Source organism: Camelus dromedarius, chromosome 3 (genome assembly GCF_036321535.1).
Source record: "Camelus dromedarius isolate mCamDro1 chromosome 3, mCamDro1.pat, whole genome shotgun sequence".
Classification (NCBI taxonomy): domain Eukaryota; kingdom Metazoa; phylum Chordata; class Mammalia; order Artiodactyla; family Camelidae; genus Camelus; species Camelus dromedarius.
Genome location: NC_087438.1, coordinates 104,959,263 through 104,983,491, shown reverse-complemented (window position 1 = coordinate 104,983,491; position 24,229 = coordinate 104,959,263). Strand labels below are relative to the sequence as shown.

Below are 24,229 nucleotides of genomic sequence, written 5' to 3'. Positions count from 1 at the left end.
GGAAATGTCGGCTAATGCTGTCTCTTCTCTGCCCCCATGCCACGGGGTTAGGATGCCCACGATGCCACTGAGTACTTCTGGCTGGCCCTGGCCGCAGCGATCCTTCTGGGTGACGAGGAGCTGGAGGACACCATTAGGACCAGGCTGAACAACGTCTGCCGGAGCCCCCTGTGGCACAGCAGCCCCTCTGGGCGCTCCTCGGAGAGGGCCCGGTGGCTGAGTGGAGGGGGCCTGGCTCTCTGAGTAAGGACAGCTAAACCATCTCTGACCAGCTGCCATGGCCAGAAGCTACCTCCCTGCCCTAGGCTCTTCGACACTAATCTGGGGGATCTGATTCATCACCTGGCCCGGCCTCTCGGCTCACAGTGGGAAGAACATAGTGCAAGGGGACAGGGCTCATTCTGGGCTCCACAAGGAGTGGATGGTGGAGCAGGGATTAGGAGTCCTGGCTTTGTGGGTAGAGCCTTTCCGGTAGACTGTGGCCCTTCCACAATACAGACCGTGAAATGCATTTTCTAGACACACAGTTCTAGAGGAAATGAGAATCCTTGCCCCTTAGAAAAGCTGTCCCCTTCCCTCAGTGGAGAAATCAGGCTCTGCACTAGAGAGAAGCAAGCAGATTGCACTTTGTTCCCTTCACTGACTTTTCTCAGGGAAAGACAACCCTCCCCTTGCCAGCAGAGAAACTGGTCATTTCTTTCTTCTCTCTCTCCAGCCGGAGGAGATGCCACTCCTGCTCATAGGGACTGGCAGGCAGGGATTCAATGCTCTTAGCTCAAAAGACACAGCCTCAGAATGGCCAGTTGGAAGGCATAGGGGGTGAGGTCTGATGCGGATTCACCATCTCCATCCTGCCCTGAGGCTCTGCCCTCCCATAACCTCCCAGACACCCTGGGGAAGCTTCCCAAGGGCCAAGGCTTAAAAATTGAGCACTAAGAAAATTATGACCTAAATTACATGTAAATAGTGTATATCATTAAATATTGCTCATTTATGTTTATTCACACATGTGTCTCCTTAATAATAGGGAGAGATGAGGTAGGAGACTTGAAGGTTAAATCCCAAGGGGTATTGATTCCAGGGCTGCTCCTGCACGAAACTTCTCTATTAGTTGTCTGTCACTGCATGACACACCCAGTGGCTTGAAACATTCATTATCCCACAGCTTCTGCAGGAAGGCAGGAATCCAAGTGTGAATTAATTGGGTCCTCTGGCTCAGGGTGGCTCACAGGGCTATGATCAAGGCGTCCGCTGCACCTGTAGTCTTCTCAAGCTTAACTAGGGAAGGATCCTTCCAGACTCACATTGCTATTGGCAGGAGTAACTTCTTTTCTTGCTGTTGGCCACAGGATGCCCACAGGCCCTTCCCTTTGGGCTTCTCCATAGGACAGCTCATGATATGGCAGCCTGCTTCATCAGAGTGAGAAGGACAGGGGTGAGAGCCAGGACAGAAAGTCAGTGTCTTCTCCTAACTAATCTCAGAAGTGACATCCAACTAATTTTGCCTGTTTTATTCATTGTAAGTGAGTCGCTAGGTCTAGTCCACTCAAAAAGGGAGGGAATTACCAAGGGTGTGAATACCAGGAGGTGGGGAGTCACTGGGGGCTGTTTCAGAAGCTGCCTACCACAGTATCTGAATTCTTTGATAATGGAATCAGGAGTTCTCTGAAGCAGAATCTCTGGGCCCAGGAGCCCTAGCTTTACCCCACTCCCCAGGTGATTCTAAGGCTCACTAAAGCATGAGAAGCACTGTCCAGGGACCATGGTTCTCAGAGTATGCAAAGGGATCATCTGGGGAGCTTGCTGAGAATGAACCTTCTGGTTCTTACCCCAATAATTCAGTAGATCTAGGAGATGTCCTAGGAACATGCATCTTGAATGCACATCTCAAGTGAGCCTGATGGAGGTGGTTCACTTTTGCTCTAAAATACGGGAACATACAAGAATATCTGGCCATAGGGCTCACCACCTGACACCCAACAGCTTAGATTTTACTGTCAGGCCCTCTGCCTTACTTTTGAGCTGCTTGGGCCAACCAAATGGTTGGTGGTGGGGTGGAGTGGGAGGAGGGGGGTGAGTTGAGTCAGCATTGCATCTTCTACTCACCAAGGTTATGTACACATCAGTATATCTTATTTTCTCTTAGTAGCTTGTTGGTTGTCAAAACACCCTAGACTCTAGAGTATTATTCTCCAGGAAGGAAATGAAGTGACCTAGTTCACTACCAAGTAAGACAGATGTGGTATTGCTCTTACCACAAACCATAAAATCCCCAGGCGGGGAGGAATGTTGAAGATGAGTTTGACCTCCCATGCAGAGTCCTTTCAGCCTCATTCCAGGGAGACCAACAAGGGCACGTGCATTCCAGAATGGTTGTGCATCTTGTATTTGAAGAAGGCTTGCTTGGCCCTGGGACCCATGCCATGAACCATTCCCCATTTGTCTCAGGTTACAGACCCTCTCCCTTTTCCCCACTGACCTATTACTCTCTCTGGCCAGATGCCAATTTCTGTCCCCCTGAGTATGGTTGCTATAACTGGTATGTGCCGGTGGGCAGAGAGTACAGAGGTTCATTACTGTACTACATGTAACTATTTTAACGTTGCATTAAGGTTTTTCTTCTTTCCAGCAGCTGTGTCTCACCATTGGCTCACATTGAGCTTATGATCAGTTGAGACCTCTTCTCACATGAATCTGTTTGATTGGATCTTTCTCAATTGTTACAAATATACATACACACATAAGTACATATATATATATATGTGTGTGTGTATGTATTTAGGTGAAGGGCATAATAACTATCCATTTTAGATTTCACTGGGAAATTTGGTAAAATTTTCTGATACTGTGCACTTTGGTTTACCTATAAATCTGGTAAATTTGCCTTTAACCAGGTCAGTTATAAAAATGTTTAGCACATCTCCAAAGACAAGGATAAAACTATTTTTTTAAATGAGAAAAACATTGTTCTGTATCATTGCAGTGAATACATCCTGTATGCAAATTACTCTGCTGAAATAGTCTTTAAACGTGTCTGAAAATCCGATTTAAAAAATGTGGTAACTATATCCCCTGGAATCATGCTGATGCTGCGTTTCATGATCCACAGAGAGTGAGTGAAATGGTGTTTGGATGTGGTCTCTGTTTAAGCAGGTTTTGTTATATGTATATAGCAGCCAAAGATGAATCACTTACCCTCTTTATCCTAATCCTCCCCCACATTTAGTGGTCTGCCTGGCTCCTGGCTCCTTGCATCTAATCTAAATAAAGAACTAAGAAGGACTTACAACACTGTGGAAAACCCTGTAACATGTTTTCTCAGCTTTCAGGTATATTACTTCCTTATCCAACCGTGTTAATGCTTTGAAACCTAATATTGCTTTTATCCTTTTCTTATTTGCTCTTTCATAATTTTAAGATGTCTTTGTATTGTGTCTGTATGTGTGTGTGTGTTTGCTTGTGCTTTGTTAAGCAAAATGTAACTCATTTGACAAGTTTATCTGGGGAAGGAGGTATAAAGAGGTAGAGAGTTTCGGAAATAGAGGGAGAAACAATTCACCACGGGGTGAAGAGACCTGGATTTTAGTCTAAAATTTGACATTAAATTGCAATATGACTTTGGGCAAGTCACTTAACCTCTGTACACTTCACATGTCTGATCTCTAATATAGAAAGTGTGACTTCCTCTGGGTTCCTTTTCAGCAATGTTATTTCCATGCCGTATGAGCAGGAAGAGAGACTTGTATCTGGGAGATGAAATCATTTATTTTTATGGCCCAATTTTATTCTCTTGTTTTTACAGGTGAGTAAACTTAGAAGCAGAAAATTAAATTTTCTCCTAACCACAAAGGTAGTTGTGATAAAGATTGCAGTACCCTGGATCTCATGACTCATAGACTTAGCTGCAGAAATGTAATTCATTCAGGGTGACTTTCACAGTTGTATGCATGTGTGCATGCATGTGTATATGTGTGCATGCATGGATGTGTGCATGTATGCACGTGCCATGCACACATGCATTTATCACCATATGCGACACCTGAACAGCCACTTACCAGTTTTTTTCTAAAGGGATTTACTTCCTTTACTCATACAAAATTAATTTTATAAAGGATGACTGGTCCATGTAGAAAAAAAGACTTTTATTGCTTTCTATAAACTGAATTTCATAAATAAAAATAAATACAGTGGAAACAAAACAATGTGCTAAATTCAAGCTAGATCCTTTTGCTTATGCCAAGCGCCCAGCCTAGGCTTGATCTGGCATTATTTGAAAATAAAGAGATTAACAACTGGCAGGGAGTGTTGAAGACAGACTAATACTGTTGTTCTTGAGCAATCAGGGAAACAGAGCAAGCCGCCTGAACGACAGACCTCCTCACAATGAGAGTCAGTGCTGTTCAGTGCCAAGTCTGGGCACACTCTTCCCACTTCAGGGAAGTGGGGACTCAGTTGTATAAGAGGGAAGGGACAGATATAAATATAATCCAGGATGGGAAGCATTGTGAGGGGAGCTAATTACGGAGTGTAGTGAGAACTCAGGGGACATAACCCAGGCACAGGAGCGAGGACATTAGGTTGGGCTCCCTGGAGGAAGTGACATTTAAACTGAATCCTGAGAGAGAGAGAGATCTGCTTAATTCTAATGGCAGCCTAGGGGATTGACAGACAAGGAATGTGTCAAGAGGGCCTGGTGTTTTCTGACAACCGCAGTGAGTTGAACAAAGCTGGAGCAGAGTCAGGGAGGGAGGGAAGGGAAGTGAGAGAAAACGCTGGAGAGAGGAGCTGGAAACAGACACTGAGGGTAAGGGGGTGCCTTGAAAAGGTTATAAGCAGGAGGGAGAGGCAGGGTCAGATCTGTGCTTTGGAAAGATGAATCTGGAAGCAGCATGAAATTGGATTACAGGGCAGCAGGAGGGAAGGTGGGAGACCCATTAGGACGTGGCTATTGCAACAATACACTCCAGCTTTTATTTAAATTTCACCAGTTTTCCCAGTAAAGTCCTTTTTTTTTGAGCCAAGATCCCAGAGTACCACATTGCATTTAGCTGTCATATTTCCCTAGACATCTCTGGTCTGTGATAGTTTCTCAGTCTTTCCTTGTTTTTCATGATCTTGACTTCCTTCCCTTTTGATAGTTGCCCCCATTGAGATGTGTGGACAGGGAAAGGAAGGAAGAATAAATTCAAGGATATGAGCTCTATACTCACCAGGCAGCAGTTCCTGGTGGGTGCAAAGGAGTCAGGCATACAGGTTAGCATCTGTCTCAGTAGCTGTGTGACCTTCAGCAAGTTAATTAACTTCTCTGAGCCCAGTGTTGTCAGGATTATATCAGACAGCACATGTAAAAGTTCTGAGCACACCCAGTGCCTGGCACATAATGTGAATGCTAGATGATCTGATAGATTTGTTTACTTTCTTTGTTTCATAGATGAGAAAATGGCTGAGGCACATCTATGGGGACAAATCTTTACCCAAAGAAGAAAGAAACTTGATTCAAGACTCAAAACAAATGAGTCTGTTTTTAAAGTGAATTAATTAAATGGTTTATGTTCTAAAGAATGCCTACTATGACCCCACCCTTTATTTATTTTAAAGTTAAGATTTAATCTTAACTCTTTTTCATACTAAGTTTTATTTACCACTTTGCAATTCAGTCACATTTTGTTTCTTTCTTGGTGTAAGCCTTGAAGTTCAAAAGCGCAACGAGACTTAGCAGTTGCTGGGAATGCTGGTCCTGCATTCAAGGACACCTGGGTCTGAAGCTGGGTGAGTGACTGGGCAAGTTACTCTACACTCTTCAGCCTCAGTTTTGACTCTTCTTGGAGTTTTACTTGAGACCTCAAGTGTGGATGACTAGGTATAAGCCCTCAATTCATGGTAGCTCTCATACTGAAGCAGAACTAAGTGGAGTCTTAGGAAGCATATCTGGTTCTGGGCTCCATGTACGAAGACAGGGATGTGTGTTAGGGGTGCAGTTCTCTTGGGGCTTTTACCTCTTGGTAAGACCTCTTAGTGAGGCCTACCTCTTGGATGGGACAGCATATATTTTTTCCAGTCTGCACCCTTCTGCTCCCCCAACCCTAGTCAGTTATTTCAGAACTCAGGTGTGTTAGAGGATGGAGGCTGCTGGCAGTCCAAGCTCTGAGAACATGCAGTCAATTCACCTTCCTCTAAGGGGTATAGTCTGTCCAGAGAAGCAGGGACAGATGGCTGCTAGAGGCTGGGGAGGCTCTGCCCAGCTGTGACATGTAATGGGCCAGAGGTGGGGCCATGTGTGGCTGAGGCTCAGTCACAGGGCCACTCAGCTCAGTTTCCCAGGAGACTGTGCAAGGGAAGGACACTGTGCTTTCAAAATTATTTCAAAAGTGAGAACTCCAGCTCCCACTTCTAGTGCTGCCTTGGACTCACTGCCCAGGGCATCACAATAGCTCAAGGGGTGCATTCCCCCAGGTGAGCTTGTAGACAGGGTACAGGGAGAATGGCTGCAGTTACATGGGTAAGAAGCAAGGCTTCTGCCACTCTATGGCAGAAATCAAGAGCTCCAGCAGGGGGCAGTAAAGCCTCTCCTAAATAGCAGATAATTACCAAAGGATGTATTTAAGAGCTCTGGGTCAGCCTACAGCAGTGGCTTTCAATTTTTTTTTTTTTCTTCCTGTGACACACAATAAGGGTTACATTTTATGTTGTATCCAGTATGCATATGCACACACACACACACACACATAAACGTATACATATGTTTGACAAAATACCACGTAGTGCTTACGACATTAAACGCACTTTGAACCGTTCTATTCCATCCTATTCATTATTAAAAACATTCTATTCTAATTTATAAACATCCAGCCTATGACCTACTAAATTGATTTCCAGATTCACTAACCTGCAGTTTGAAAAGTGCTGGCCTTGGAGGGGCTCTCTGAAAAGGCACAGGAGGGCTCTGGCCTTTGTTCTTTCTTATATATCATTTGATGGACAATTTTATTGAAACCAGAGAATGTATACCTATCAAAATGAAAATAATGGTTGACATTTTTGAATGAATATTACATATGAGGCCCTGTGAAAGATCTTTCTGAGAACTCTCTCATGTAATCCAATAATGTTTCGAGGAAGATACTATTATTGTTATCTCCACTGAGGTTCAGCAAGTGGATGTGGCTTATGTCCACAGTTAGTAAGTGGCTGAAGCGAGATTTGAACTCATGTCTTCCTGATGCTGGAAGTAGACTGTGAAGCCATTACGTGATTTTGTGGGACCGTGTCAGGTGACACATCTCTGGGACAGGTACCATCACTAATGTGGTCATGAATAGAAGCAGGTTAAAACTTGTTTTAGCAGCCTGAAATATTAGGCTGAAATCAATGTGGAGGTTCTGGCAGGTCAAAAACTTAATTATTCTAGAACAGAATTGGAGAGAACTGATTTTTCTAGGAGGTCTTGAGAAAAATATGGAGGTTATCACTGACCACAGTCAGATGACAGTCTAGAAGATAGGATAAATCATCTTTCCCAAATGGAAAACGAAAGGAGGAATAGAAAGTTTATAATGGCAAAGTGGTGATAGGCCAAAGCAAACTACAAATTAGATTTTAAAGTTTCCAGGGGGAGCACAGGGTGAATTTGCAGGAGATCTATCCCTAAACTGATAGCAGAAGACTGCGGACACCTGAGGCAGCCAGGTGGATGGCGCCTTGTGGGTCTCAGTCATCATGGTACCTGTGGCTTGAATGGCAGCAGCAGAAAGGACATCACAGATGTGAGAGAATTACCTACTTTTGATATCCTGGGGAAGCTGGTGGGGATACCATCTTCCTCCAAATGTGTCTTGTGAAACAAACAGGCAGGGAGAAGCCCATGCTCATGTTGAGATGTTTGAATTCTTACGCATAAACAGTGTTAGAAACAGGTTTTTTTTTTTTTTTTGTAAACTGATTCACAATATTTAAGAATGCTTATCTATTCTCTTAACCTATTTTATTTTATTTGGAATTGCAAATTTGTACCTACTGCAAATTCTATGGAAATAATTTTTAAAATAGGCAATCTCTTCTATTTCTAACCTTTGTTTCTAACCTTTCAGATCTAGAGTATGATATTTAAACATGATGTATATGACTCTCAACTACTTTACCTTTCTGGCCTGGGCCAAATGTTATGTGTGAAGTTGACATTTTTGTTCTTGAACTTTCTTGTAAGCTGAGAACTTTGTTGTTTGTTCATCTGGGGAAATATTGGACATCTGCTTCATAGAGATGCTCATAGGAACATCCCTGACGTCTCTGTGTATTGTCCCAGACAGCAGTGACACCAGCTACATCTGCTTTCCTCCCCAGGGCGCTGCCAAGGGCCAGGCTGAAGTAACAGCTGCATGGTAACCCCAGTGACCAAACAGATACTTATTCATGAAACAAACAAAACGGACTTCTGTCTGTCCTAGACATGTAGCTTTGGGACTCTAGTGGGTGGAGGGAAGGATAGCCGAACAGAAGGATGACGTGGAGGGTATGCAATTTTGGTTGTTTAAAGTCCTAAGGGATTATGACAGTCTGACCCTCTCCCAAGTCCTGTAGCATTCTTTTCTTTCCTGTTATATAAAGTTTGTCTTTCTCTCTATTTCTTCTTGTATCCTTAGATTAGGTTCTTCCTCTTACATGTGCTTGTAGATCCCTGTATTTTTCCTTCCGGGCACTTATCACAGTTTGTAATTATACTGTCTGTGTGGCTTTAAAAAAAATTCCCGTACACCACCTAGATCGGAAGCTTCTTAAGAGTGGAGACCTTGTCTGGTCACTTACCTTCCTATTTCCTGAGTTGTTACCAATATCTGACACATGGTAGACTCTCAGTAAAGGTTTGGTGAATGGGTTAATAAAAATGAATGAATGAAACTTTGGATTCAGGTCGTGGCCCCTTCATATCATTTATGAGGGGGAGAAAGTATTAAAACCACAATCTACCTGCTTTTTGCTCATGAGTAACATAGGGGATTAGGTGATAGGGTAAGAGTATTGAGAATAATAAGCATAATTTTCATTTGTTTAGAATGAATTGCTGTAGATGCGCTGACCTCTTCCCAGCTTTCAGAGAGGAAGCAGTTATGACTAGGGATAATCATGGTCTTTAACTGAGCCCCTGCCCTCTTTACTAGGCACTGTGCTTAGTAATTCACCTGCAGTATATGACTGGATCCTCCAAATTACCCTACAAAGAAGGTGTTATTTTCCCTACTTTCCAGATGAAGGAATCAGGGCTCAGAGTAGTTAAGACACTGATAGAGATGCAAAACCAGTTCTGTCTGACCTGAAAATCAGTGCTTTTAATAACTATGTAATTCTGGTTTCACATTTCCTCTTTAGAACTTAGGATCTTGAAGGGAATGATTTGCCCTGTGAACATTTGATGGTCACCCTTTGTCTTAAGGAGGGGAATGACCAGAAAAGCTCGGAGCAAGAAACCTTATTTGTACCAGCAGTCATCTACCAAGCATCACAGGAAATCCCTTCAGGGCTGAAGGTTCTGTGGGAGAAAGGGCACTAGGGTCAGGGGACACCTTTAGGATATTTTGTGTTCTAACTGGGAAGAGATTGTTTCAGACTCACAAATCATAAATTGGGGGTGTGGTGAGATGCAGGACGGAAGACCTAGTCTCTGCCTTTGAGTATCTGTTGGTCTTTTGGGAGGGGAGTGGATACCCACGTGCGAAGCTCTAGGAGGGAAAGTCTGAGTCAGAGGGTAGCTCCTGTGGGACAGTGGAAACAAAGATGTATCCATCCATCCATCTATCCAACCAACCAATATCAAACACCTCACACTCCAGTGAGCAAGGTCGTCACAGTCCATGAATCATGAAGCCATGGGCTCCTGGGTGGACCAGGGTCCCCGGGTGAACCTCTCCATCATTCTCACCATCAGAGCTGAGATTTGAGCACTTAAACTCCAGATATTGTGCTTCAGGTGTGCTTCCATTATATCACTGGCTCCTCTTACGCAGTCTCACCCCACCCAGGAAGTAACTGTGTACTGTAATTGTTCAAATAGGACACATGAGAGAACAGGTCTAGGGAGGTTAAATGAGAGGTTAGCTTACCCAAAGTCCTGCAGGTGCAAAGTGGCAGAGTGAGGAGACCAGTCTAAGCCTAGTCCGTATTACGAGTACTGAGTCGGGATACAAATCTAAGCCTCGTCCATACCGCAGTTATTTCATAAAACTGAAGCTAGACGTTTGCTAAATGTCATGGAGCTTCAGATGGATTGATCTTATTTCACCCGAACATCCTACCCAGAATGAATTGTGGTACCATTGGAAAACTGCACTGTTTTATCAAAGGTAGGACCTCAGAGAAGTTTTTAAAGCTCTTGGTAAAGTTAGGGTGGTAACAGTATTTCTCTTGCAGGGTTCTTGTAGAGATTAAATGAGTTAATATACTTAAAGTGCTTAGACTGGTACCTGGTACATGTTGTGTAAGTGGTGGCTGTGATTGCTGTGGTTCTATTGACAGGCATTTGAGAAGAGTGTTTTATGTGAAGAAGATAATGAATTCAGCTCGGAACATGTGGCGTGCTTATATTTTGCATCCAACTGGATGTGAAACCAGTTTAATGTCCATACTGTCCACTTGACGTTATAGGCCATGAGGTCAGAGATTGGGTCACCCCTGTACCCACAGCATGAGGATAGTGCCTGACCCACACCAGGTATTCAATATTGATTTATTGGATAAATGAATGAATGAATGAATGCATGGTAGGCACTGTTTAGGGTATAAATTATACATGGATAAAATGGTGAAATAAATATGTCCCCTGAAGGACACCAGCAGATATGAAATAGAGAGGTATGAGAGTGAGTGTGGTCTTCCTGCAGAGACTCCAAATAATGTATGGCCCCCAGGGAGAAGAGGGGTCGTTCTTTTTCCAGTTCTTACATTTCAGGGCCCTGAGATGTCCTAGGCCAGGGAGTCACAGTGTCCTGGAGTTCTCTGCCAGCTAAACTATGTTGCCAGTCCCCTTTACAAGAAAGGACCTTTCTTCCTGTCCTTTGGCTTCAAACTGGGGTCAAAAGCCTTAGGCTGATGTGAAAATAAATAAAGACCCTGAGCAGACAAAGGCCATTCTGCTGCCAGCCCTCACTATAAACACTGCCCTTCCTTTCCTCTAGTCTGGAGCTTCCAGGTACTTCCCTGGGCCCATCATGACCTCACTTGGCCTAACGGCCTCGTGGTTGCAGCAGATCCTGGTGGTCTTGTGGGATGAGAAGGGGGGCTTCTGAGATAAATCAGAGGTAAGTGACAGCCGACTTTCTGAAAAAGAAAATGTGCGTGTGTGTATGCATACTAAAGGTTGTCATACATCTTGCTTTTATAAAGGATGTATGGCACACAATTTACAAATAGCAATAAAATATCAATGATTGTACTGTAAATTTCATATAACCAATTGATTCCCAGACAATACATTCAGTGATTTATGTGGAACCTTTGTATCTAGAGCCAACCATGGTTGCAGTTGGATAACAAGATTAGTTTTGACACGAATACTCATTGATATTTTCATTAACAAGTAAGACAAAAGTGAAATAACAAAGAGGTTGGAAATCACTCATTTGTCAACAGTATGAGTGGCTTTTTTTTTTTCTGAGTTCAAAAGACTGTTGCCTCATTTTTTGTGCTTATTACCATGGAACAGCTGTAGACTTAACAGACACGGTTTTAAGTATAATATGCATTATTAGCATCACTTTCTTAACTCTAGACAATCAGCAAAGCTGTAAGTGAGGTCTTGGTTTGTAGCATTTGCAAATTTCTGTCATATAAATACTCCAGCCTTGTTGATTTCAGGCTGCTAATGTGATGTCACTGAATATGGGTGGGTAGAGATGTGCACATCACCACAGAGTATTTCTCCCACACAGATTTGAAGAGCGTGAACAGCCTCAGTAGCAAAATCTACCAATCTAATTAGGAAGTGATGACTTTTAAATATTACCTCTTTTTAAGCTGATATATGTAATTATAAGTTTATATTCTTTGTGTAATTTGACTTTTAATAATGACTGTGCTTAACAACCAGCTCACCAAATTCCTGAAATTTAACACTTGGCTCTCAGGAGTGGGTTTGAGCCAGCTCTGGCATGCCACTGACCCCAGCCTTGTCAAAGAAGATAAGGTCAAGATAAGAGTGAGTGGTCACGAGGCCCAGAGGTCTGGTGCAGGAGCCAGTGCCTAGCACTAGAGATAACATGAAACAAGTAACTGCTGAGACTACAAAAATGGAAGGCAAAGAGGAGATTGACCCTTCTTGTTCAGGAAGTAAAGAAAGTTCTCCTGGAACCCTCTTGAAGGTTTGGGAAATTCTTCACTCACTTCCCTCACCCCATAACATTTACTCCCTGGTGTAGATGTTAACTTCTTTGTTGACCTTATAGGATTAAAGCTTGCCTAGAATAATATCATGTGTGCTAGTTGCTTGGCTTTCCAAGTGAGCTTTGCAAAGGCAGTGGTTATGTCAGTTTGTTTGCCTCATCAGAGCATCTCCTGCAAATGATTGCATCCTCAGTGACAAAACACGGCTGTAAGAAGTTTTGACCTCCCTGTGTTGGCACTTCCTGTTTGACCCGTGTTTAACGTGGCAGACATTTTGACCTCTGTGCTTTGGCCCTGAGGATACTTTGCTTCCATGCTTATAACTACAAGCATTTAAAGCACCAACATGGTTGAATTTTTGCCACGGAAGTATTTTTCTTAATTAAGTCTCATTAAGCCATTTTAGTGTCACGATCAGTGTTCAAATAGTGCAGTGAAATCATTTCTACTTTTTGTCATTTCTCTTCTCATTTTACCAAAATCAGTTTTAGAGATTCATGCCTTTCCATGTGAATTTTCACAAGGAAGGCTTAATTTACTGATTATGATTTATCTGTGTCAAATGTATCAAATTTTAGCTTCTGCCAGAGTGAATTTTCTATTGTGGCTTTATTTCTACTAAGTCCAATTTTCATGGTACACATTTGGTTGATGTGAACTTTGTCCGGACAGTTTGATTCTTCTGTCAGTGTTTAGTCATCAACACATTTTGCTTTGCATAGTTTTAGTTGTTGTCATTTTTATTTTGAACTGATTATTTCAATCAAAAGAGTGAGATATGAATGCCCAACCACCTTAAGCATCTATGGAGGCCAGGAGTGGGGCCAGGTGAAGGCAGACTGGGCCCGATGTGGATGAAGTGCCTTGAGCTCAGTTTTCATCCATAGCAGACAAGCAGACAGGCAGATTAGTGGTAATTACCAATGATAAAAACCCTAAGGGAAGTGGCGAAATGCCTTTCTGCGTTAAACATGAGCTGTGCGTGTAATCACCACAAAGGTGTCTCAACCCTGACAGGCCCTTGGTGCATGTTGGAAGGAACTGAGTTGATTCCATGTGGTATAGCCAAAGAGCTTGGGCTCTGGGTCAGGTGATCTGGGATCTGAACCCAGGTTTGTCGCTCCCTGCTGTGTGTACTTGGGCAAGTCCATCTCCATTGCTAGGTCTCAGTTTTACCCAATGTCAAAAGATGGGCTGGTCTCTAAAAGTCCACAGACCTTTTTGAAAATCTGAAGATATCTATGACATCTGCCTTCAGAATTACACACACCCTCATTTTGCATAGAACTTCACAGAGTTGATGGACCCTTTAATGACTACCCAAGGATGAGTTAAGAACACCCAGCCCAGGTGACCTGTCAGGACCTGTCCAGGGTTGACATGTCAGAACTTAGGCGATATATATATATCATGCACACACATACACACACACACTGTTTATGGTATAAAAATGGAGAAACCCTGAAAAGAAAGATCTGGAACCCTTAGTATGCATGACAAGTTCATTAGCATTTTCATTAATGTTATTAATGGTTAAGAGCATAGACCTGGGGGTTATGCCGCCTGGGTTAAAATCCCAATTCCATGCAAGTGTCTTGTGCAAGACACTTAACCAGTCTGGGCCTCAATTTCTGCATCTGTAAGATGGTCATATTAATGGCACCAACTTCATAAGGCTGTTCTATGTAACTGTTAGATTTTAAATTGTTACTTCTTACTCCCTCTTAAATGAACCAAGGGTCAGAGAATTTTATATCATAATAAGTGGTAACTGTTACAGTCTGTGGGCTGAGACCTCTAGTTCAGCTCTTTCACTTTACCAAGGGAGAACTAGGAAAGGGAAGAGCCTTACCCCAGGTCGCCCAACTCACCCAAGTTAGTGTTGCTCTCTGACACTACCCTTAGACTCTGGGAAGAACCTCAGCTGACATGATGTCATCGGCATGCCACTTTTCAAGGCAAGAGGAGGCCCGTCTTCTCGGACCACGTCCTGTGCGATTCTGGGCTGTGTTTGTAGAGTTCTCTGATGCCAGCTGTTACTGCTTATGCATGTAGAGTGATTCAGGGCAGGTTGGGCATCAGTGGGTATGATTTCTACAAAAGCAGTTTGCAAGAGCTTCTGATTCTACCTGGAAATTAGTCACTCCAATTCTAGTTACAAGGCTTCTATGACCCCGGCTTCTGTGACTGACTGCCCCTCTCAGAACAGGCATTTCAACCACCCAACTGCAACACCTGGGGACTGCTTAATGTCAACACCACTGCAAGAACTGGGACCTCTGGGGGAAACTCTTCTGACCTAATCACCTTACTGTCTGAGTCAAGGCAAAAACTAAGGTGGAATCCTGTCCAAAACACTTCTGAGTTCCACCAAGCCCCGGGAAATATAGGATAATCCCATGGAGACCAGGGTTAGCTTTGCTGTGGGAGGAACTGTGGATTATAGAACTGGTAGGATGGCTTGTGTTTGCACTCCTTCCTAGGAGCCCAGCAAGGGCTGCGCATTACCCGCCCGTGAGCACTTCCCTGCCCTGCTGGTTTCAGCGGCTAATAGGTGGTTTTGAGAAGAACACTGGGTCCCAGTCCTATGGAGCCCTGAGGAGGGCACTCAGCCTTGCAAGCTTTGATATCCTCGTCTCTGTGTGATAACTGTTTTGAGAATTGACTGTTAATAATTACAGATAAAACATTTTTGACACTTAATAAGCACAGTATCATTGATAAGGGTATTTACCAAGGGCTTCCATTGAGTCTTGCACTGTGTCACGTGCTTCACAGGGATGACCTCATTTAATGTTCAGAACCACGCTTTGAGGGAAGGAGGTGAGCCCTATTCTTTTTAGAGATGAGGAAACAGGCTCAGAGAGGTTCAGTGAGTTGCCCTCAACTGATGAAGAACAGGCAGGGGCTCAAACCCAGGGTCGTCTGACTCCAGACTCTGAGCACGTGTCCATTATGCTCTCTCACTGCCTCACTTTCTCTCTGCCACGTTTACTCTATGTCAGGCCTTGTAGCATCTTAAACGCACTTACAGCACGTTTATCCTCACACCCAATGTAGTGTGTGTGAAAGCTCATGGAGAGGAAAGAGTACTCTACACATGCTCATTTTTACCCCATGTGAAGTTGTCTGGCTGTCACAGTGAATGCCCCTAGTGTTTTCAAGGGCTGTGTTAAAGGTTTTTGGGGTTCAGAGGGATTGGGGTCCTGAAAGGCCTACGGAAAGTGTTGACAGTTACTCACCGAGTAACTCTTAATTTGGGTTTTAGGAAGTTAATTTTGTGTGAGACGTGGCTGGGACCTCATGTTTGAAGTCAGACAGTCTGGGCTCTGAAACTTTGTAACTTTGGGGCTTTGCAGACGCGACTTAACTTCTCTGCATCTCAGTTTTCTTATCTGGAAAAGGGGATATTCTAGAACATACCTTACAGGGTTGCTCTGAAGATTGAAATAGATAATGTATTTAAAGTAGCCCACAGCCTTGTACGTAGCAAATATTCAACAAATAATAGCTGTTGTGAGTTTTGCCCTGTGCTCTCTCTGGTGAATAACAGCAGCTGGTACTTACTGCACGCGTTGTCTCATTTCCTGCTTGAAACAACCTCCAGGGTAGGTATTACTTACATCTCCATTTTACTAATGGGAAATTGGGGCTTCAAGAATTTAAATAATTTGCCAAAGATCTTATACCTCGTGAGTCACGGGGGCGGGGTTTGAGCTCTGCTGGTCTAACCCCAGGGTCCGTGCGCTATCCTCATCTCTTTTGCTCCTGTCTTGACTTCTTCAGCAGCCTTGTTTCCAGGTAAACCTAGTCACCCGCTCAAGTCTCCTTTCAACTAATTGACAGTACAGCGTAGTGTGTGTGTGTGTGTGTGAACAAAGGCCAGCCCACCTGTGAGGAGATGCATGAACATTTACACACGAGGAAATTGAGGCCCAGAGTCACACATGTTTGCGTTTCCAAAGAGGAACTGTTGATCATCTTAGTATGAATATATTTTATTTATTTTTTGAATATACTTTAAATGACCAATGTCCTAGAGGGAAAGGGTGACTGCAGGTGTGACTATAGAAGGGAATAAGTCAGAGAAAAAGAACAGAGCAGCCCACCCCACCCCTGAGTGTTCCATCGTGAAATCTCATTTGAGGCTGTCTCAGTTTCCCAAGGATGGTTCATGTATGAGAGAATTCAGAAAAAAACTGGTTTGAAGGAGACACAGATGGAATGAGAAGAAGGGTTGTTTGGAAATGACTCGTGGAGGAAAAGCAGTCCCCGCCCCATTCAAAATGCACACACACACGTACACACACATACATACGTGTGTGCACACAAGTGCACCCCCTCTGCCAAGAACCTGTTCTTTTCTGTTGTATCACATTCTCTCCACAGTGCACATGGATTGATCCATAGGGATGGTTCCTTAATATTCTGGTTGCTACTTAGCCCATGCCAGCTGTTTCTGAGTTGCAGCTTGTTGAATATCTTAGGTCTCTTTGACTGTCTGTTGTGTCCCTGCCCAAAGTCCCCTGAATGGGTAACACCCAGCATCCATGCACTTGAAGGATGGCACAAAATCTTATAGGACAGGGAAAGTACTGGTGCAGTCTGGACAATATAGAATTATGCCAACAACTGTGCTAATATAAATAAGCACTTTGCAAATGTCAACACTGCAATCTCTTAAACTCAGATTTAAGTCCTTCCTTCAGGGTGATCCCCAAGAATACGTAGTTCTGTTGGCCAAGCTATGGTTCCTGCCCAATGACTGAATAACTAAGGTGCAATTTCTGATACGTGTGGAAATTCAGAGATGTTCCCATCTATGTTTCTGCTGCTTGAGAGGTGGTCCTAGGTTCAGATCTCAGCTCAGGGTACTTAGTATCTGTGAGGCTTTAGCAAAGCCCTTTACTGTTCAGAGTCATGGTTCTTTCAGCTGTAAAGTGGGGGTAATAAATACCTATATCACAAGATTGTAAAATTAATGAGTTAATGTGTCTAAAGCACTTAGCACAGTGCCTGTAATCTATGAGATACTACATTATGGGTATGTTTAAGCCTATAACGTAAAAAAAAAAAAAAAAAAAAGGAATCATAAAGGGAATTCAGTGACTCCAAAAGGAACCCAGAGAAATTTAAAGAAAATAAGTTACAAAACAGTGACAAGAGCAAATTCCTTCATGACCCAAGACGTTGTTTTGTATGTGTTGTATGTGGTTCTATGAGTGTGTGGTTGGGGTTGTTTTTCTTTCCCTCATGTTTGGGTTCAGCAGGACACAACTAGACTGAATAAATCAGCATCCCAAATCCAAAGAAGAAAGCAAAGTTACTACCGTTGAAAATCAGAGTTATGGGGATTATGTTTTTTGAACCGAAAGAGGGAACACATGACTTGACCTAGGATTTCTGTGCTCTTCTTTGGAGTGAGGGGCAGTCTGCCAGATGCAGATTTGACAGAATTGAAAGGTCTCCCAAATTCCTGTTTTTTAATGGAAAAATTATTTGAAATAGGGATAATGTTGAAAAACATAATTATAAGAGCTACAGACCCATAGTCACAAACGTGTATTTAGAGCCAAGTTTATAAAATTAGTTTTTAATATATTTTAAAAAACTTGAATGTTATTGTTTCACATCCAGTGAAAACCTTTTCAAATCCAATAGGAAAAAAATCCTAGCTTCAAATTTTAATTTTGAGGTATTTAAAGCAAACCCCCCAGCTATTTGTAACCCTTCACTAAGAAAGGGCAGAGTCTCACATAAATGAGCATAAATGACTTCTAAGAGCAACTAAGGGTCGTAGAAACTTGTAAAGGAATTTGAGGCAATGTTCCAGTTATTTTTCATTGCGTAACAAAGCACTCCAAAGCATTGTGACTTCAGACAACACCTTATTATCTCTCTTGATCTGTTGGGTTGACTGGATCCACCTGGGAAGTTCTCTCTTGGGGTCTGTCTTGCGGTAGCAGTCACGTGGTGGCTGGGGCTTGACCGGGCTGGGCATCCAAGATGGCTTTCTTGCAAGCTGGTGGTGGATGCTGGCCGTTGGCTGGGAGCTCAGTTGGGGCTGTGGTCACCAGGAGTGCTGAGACATGGCCTTCCCATGGGGCTTAGGCTTCTTACAGCATGGTGGCTGGGATTCCAAAAAGAGCATTCCAGAAACTGGCCTTCCAGGAGTCTAAAGTGGGAGCCACAAAACTTCTTATGACTTAGCTTTATAAGTTACACAGGGTTGCTGCTGCCTTTTGTTGGTTATGCAGATCCGACTTAGGGGGGGGGGAGGGGACTACTTGGAGGCATGAGTACTGGGATGTGTGGTTCACTGGGGGACATCTCTGAAGACAAGATACCAAAGGGGCTTTATAAGACAAGATGGTGCTCCTATCCAGGGTGGGGTTTTTGAAAATTGCTTTCATTTTCATGGAAAAAAGAGAAAGGTGCTTTGTTGCTTACTTATCACAAAATCCAGCTGGTTTTCTTCAGCCTTCCACCGTGGAGCTCCTTGCACACATGCACAGATTTTTATTATCTAGTGAGGCTTGAAGAAATCAATCTTATCTCTAAGAGATGCAAGAATGATATTAGGCAGGTCACCTCTGCCCCCAAACTGGGCAAGTGAGACTGTGCCCCTGGCCAGAGGCGGTTGCAGCAGCATCCTTAAGTCCTTCTTGTGGGCATCTGGAGGAGTGGTAGAAGTGGAGATGGACTCACCTTTAGGTGCACTTAGTATAAAAACTCAACTTGGGCTACAGAGTGATTTTTAGATAAGAAAACCCATGTTCTAAAGAACCCCCTCAGTTTTTGGATGAGGTCTAGAGTGAGGACGTGACTTGGCAAGCTTTACATATTAGTTAAGTGGTGTGGGAGTGACCAGAACTTTGTTCTTCTAAGTCTTAATCTGATGATCCTCACTGAATCATTCCACCTCCTTCATTGTAGGGTTTCCCTTTGTTTCTGTAGTGGTTCCTTGGACCTAGTTTTTTCAGTGTTTGTATGTAGTGAGGCCCTCAGAAAAGTACTGTAAGTTAGCTTGAGTGGGAAACCCAGACAAATACATGGGGTTCATATGGAATATGCCTGAGACCATGGGTGAAAAAACTATGCAGTTCTCTGGGATGGGGCTGAGAGCTGGAGGCCCAGTCTTACCTGTCTCTGAAAAGGCCGTGGGAGGGTTTCAACTTGGGTAAGTAACTCCAAATTTATACATGCATTCAGCAAATAGTTACTAGATTCCTTTTGTTAGTCCAGCACTGCTCCAGGCTCTAGAAATAGACCAGTGAGCAAAACTCGTAAAATTCCTGACCTCCAGGAACTTACACTCCAGTGAGAATATTCCTGAACATTCCCAATGGTGGAAAATGGAACCAATCTTTTTTCAGAACAAAAATGGTTGACAATTATGTATTTTTTCCTCCATACAGATAAGGTACTATGCTGAAAATTTAAATTAAATTTAGAAGCAGTTGCTTTACACATTGCTTCTAACAAGCAAGCTAATAAGAGGATTATGGAATGGACCTAAAATAAACAATTTCCAATTTTAGAATTAGGCACAATGAATTCTCATGAAAGAGATTAGTTACTGAGTTAATTCTTCATTTTCCAAAAATTATTTCATAAACAATAATTCCTTGGCATGGAACTGGGGTCTTTGAAAACTTTGCCTCTCCTCGGAATTCTTGATATGATCTCATCTTTTGCATTGTTAAATAATCTCTACCCTTTTGGGTGTAACTGATTAAACAAGTTAACACTCGATGCTGTTGAGACAACCTGTCCCTTACAGAAGCAAGACAGAGCAGGACTGGGCGATTACGGCATGGGAATGGGATTTAGGCCCCTCAAGTCAGGTTATCTGAGAAATTCTCATGCTCCCATTTGACCTGTGACACCTAGAAGTCACCCCGAGAGATGTCTTAAACAGTTGTCAGAGGTAGATACCTGTCACTTAGTTAAAGCTGTTGTGAGTATGAATTATTTGATAACATCTGTTTTTCTAGTAATCATTCAACAAACATTTACTGAGGATCTGTTATGTGCCAGACAGGACAGCTAATAGAAGTTCCTACCCTGGCAGAGCTTAACTTCCACTGGGGCCGAGAGTAAACAAATGAGTGAAGGTGGGAATTAGTAGACGAAAGTAAGATAGTGACATGTGATAGTGCATGATTGGGGGTTTTTCCATTTATGGTGGGAGCCAGCCTAGAATTTGGTTGTGTCTGATTGCTGTTCAAACCAGCTTTCAGAAGAAGATTGTGCAGGATAATGAGAGCACGGGACACACGGTTGGAAGATCTGAGTCCTCTAACTAGCTTTGCAGTGAGTAACTTTGTGTGATCTTGGCTTTTCAAGGCCTCTGTTTCTTCACAGACTGTCATTAAGAGATAGGACTTGGTGGAAGATCTTGAAGGTTCTTTTAGTTCTAACCTTTAAAAATCATGTTATCTGTGTTAACATTTAGGAATCATATGATCTGTTACTAGGTTTTAAGAATACGTGGGCTTGGTAATGTTGCCTATAGAAAGGTAAACTTCAGAGCAATGTCTGTTTTCTTATTAATGCTTAGTGTTTAACTGCTTCTGATTCCAGAGCTCTTTTCCCATACATCTTTCTCTTGATCATAAAAATCCTTTAGAGATGAAGAAACTGAAGTTTAAAGCAGCTAAGTAAGATACCCAATTTCACACGGGCAATAAACCCAGGGTCTATGGAGCAGGGCCTTAATGAGAGACAGTGATTATGACTGGATCAAAAGTGATCGACTCAAATGACAAGATTTCCTCCTTTTTTTTTTTTTAAAGACTGAATAATATTCCCTTGTGTGTTTCTACATATATAATCTCACATTTTCTTATCTATTCGTTTGGTGACAAGTGCTTTGGTTGTTTCCTTACCTTGGCAGCTGTGAATAATGCTGTAATAAACATGAAGAAAATCCTACCACTGGGGCAATAATAGTTGAACCTGGAGAGCATTATGCTATCTGAGATAAACCGGACACAGAAAGACAGATACTGCATGATGTCACTCATATATGCAACCTAAAACTGTTCCAATTCTTACACGCAGAGAGGACAGTGGTTACCAGGGACACGAAGTGTGGGAAGTGGGGAAATGTTGATCAAAGCTTCAGGTATGCAGGATGAGTAAGTTCTGGGGATCTAATGTACAGCCTGTTGACTACAGTTAACAAGGCTGTATTGTATACTTGAAACTTGCTAAGAGAGTAGATCTTAATTACCACCACCCCTCCCCCCCACACACAAAGAAAACTATGTGAGATGATTGATATGTTAATTAGCTTGATTGCAGTAAACTGTTCACAGTGTATACATGTATCAAATAATGACATTGTACCAAGTTGTACATACAGTTTTTATTCGCCAATTATACCTCAAGAGAGCTGGAAAAAAATTAAAAAATGAAAGAATAAAAAAACTCAGCCTTACTCAAAGATGTTGAACCAGTGATCTTTAACTGCCTTTCAAGCATCAGGGTTTTGCATTTGTGTCTTTTTCTCTGTGAGTCTCATGCCACAAAAATCACTATGTGATATCTGTAGATTTCTTTGCCCCTATCAAGGACATGAAGTCCCTGAAGCCTTGATGGAGATATGACTATGTAGCTAAACTTCTATAACATGACTTCCCACCTATTTTAAAATGAAGGTGACTACATTCCTGCTGGGAATGCAAAGTGAAACAGCTACTTTGGAAAATGCTTTGACAGCTCCTTATAAATTAAACATACACTTAAACCAGACTTCCACTCCTAGGTATTTATTCTAGAGACAAAAAGTCTTGTGCACATAAAAGCCTATAAAAAATGTTTATGGTGGCTTTATTCATAGTTGCCAAAACAGGAACACTGAGATGTCCTTCCACTGGTGAATGGATAAACAAACTATGGTACATACACACAGTGGAGTACTACTCAGTAACAAAAAGGGACAGATTCCTGATACCTGCAACAACTTGGATGGGTTTCAAATGTATTATGCTAATTGAAGCAAGTCAGACTCCAAAGTCTATTTACTATATGATTCCATTGATACGACATTTGGGGAAACTATAAGTTCAGAAAACAGATCTGTGGTTGCAGGTGCTGGGAGTGGGAGCAGGGCTGATTAGCAAGGGACAGGAGGGAATTGCTTGAAGTGTTGGAGTGGTTCTCTGTCTTGGTTGGGGCGGTGGTAACACAACTGAGTGCATTTTTCTAAACTCATAGAACTGTGTAACTAAAAAGGATGAATTTGACTGTATGTATATTATACTTTTATAACCCTCAAAAAAAGTAGTAATATATACTGTGTGTGTGTTGATTTTAAAATGCTTTGAGTGAATAGCTTTCTGTTAGAAAAGCACCCCATTCTTATACAGTGTCTATTTTCTGAGGACATCAGATGGGATCAGAATTAATAAACATTCCATCAGGAAGAATCTCAGTTAACCAGATCAGCTTGCCCAAGTTGGGGGGAACCAGGAAAACCAGTTTATGAATCAGTGAGTAACCATTATCACTTCAGTCTCCAGGACTCACTTTTCTTATCCTCTGTTTTGTCAACTTTTAAAATGCTACTTCTGTAATCCATTGTGCTTTTACCATCATCACTCATTTCAACCAAATATAGGTTGCAAACTGTTCGAGGTCAGGGAAGTGGGTGGAGCACAAAGCACACCAGATCACACAGGAAGCAGGTTTTCCCTTCAGAGTGTAAGTTCTCTGAGTACAGGTACCAGGAAGAAATTTACTTATGCGACCAAGCACAGTTCTTTGAGGGCAGGAACACTCACTAAACCTCTAAGCCAATGTGGACATTTACTTTTCTGGAACACATGCTGACAAATTCCTTCCCATATCCCAACCTGAAAGACCGAGCCTTGGGAGAAAATGGAACACTGCCCAGTCCAGAATGAGGCAGAGGGCTGAGTCAGGGGTTTCATGTTAGTCAAAAGGATGCACCATTTAACACATCTTCTTTCGTCTCTCCTGGCATATCTTTATCATGAATCATGAGCCCAGATGAACCCCCAGGGTTCTTCTCAGTATAGTTCTTCAGGTAGTCACTCTCAGTCCGCTGGACTTGGCATCTATATGCAGGTCCTTTTGACTGCAGGACACAGATGGTGAAGCAAACTGGCTTAAATATTTTATTTTAAATAATTAAAATAATAATAAGAAAAAAGAAATATATTGGTCCCATGTGACTTAACAACCAAGCTGGTTCCAGGAGCAGGTTGGCAGAACCTCAAAGATGTCACCATCTTGTCTCTGCTTCCCTCCGTCCCTCCTCTGTTCCCGAGTTCCAAGCAGTTTCATCATGGTGACCAGCAGCTCCACATCTTACATCCTCCTCCCCCAGGTTTGATAGTGACAGCAAAGAGAGCGTCTTATTCTACAATGCTTTGGGCCTGATGATCACTGTGGCAGGGTACAATTCCACTGTTGCGCCAGCTGGGGACGCATAGACCCAGGGATGAAGCACACAGGAAGGAGCAGCAACCCCCCAAATAAGAAAGTAGAATGTTGCTACTGGAAGGGGACCATTCAGTTTGGTGGGATGAAACCAGTGTGTCTTATATCATCTAAAATCTGATCACTCAGAGCAGTTTAGCTCCCACATACGCAGACGTAGGAAGAAGGGGGCTGCATTTGGTTTCCTAGAACATCGATCTGGGTGAACTGAGTCCCAGCATTCAGCATGCATCCGTGGAGCTGCTCCCAATCCCAGTGAATTTGTTTCTTGGTGTTCTTTGCTTACTCTCTGCCTCTTTCTGGGTCAGCTTCCACTCAGGACCTGGCCTGTCCTCTCTACCACCATGTACCTCAGGCCGTAGTCATCTTCATGGCCAGGTGACCTTCA

General features: G+C 42.8%; 1 protein-coding gene across 1 annotated transcript in view; it reads left to right on the top strand.

Annotated features, from left to right (window-relative positions):
* SH3TC2 (SH3 domain and tetratricopeptide repeats 2) overlaps positions 1–1,006 on the top strand; it is a 57,000-nt gene extending 55,994 nt beyond the window's left edge. The window contains exon 17 of the mRNA XM_064484427.1: positions 52–1,006. Within this exon, the coding sequence (XP_064340497.1) occupies positions 52–243 (192 nt within the window). The 3' untranslated portion in view covers positions 244–1,006. The remainder of the gene's footprint in view (positions 1–51) is intronic.
* The last annotated feature ends 23,223 nt before the right edge of the window (positions 1,007–24,229 follow it).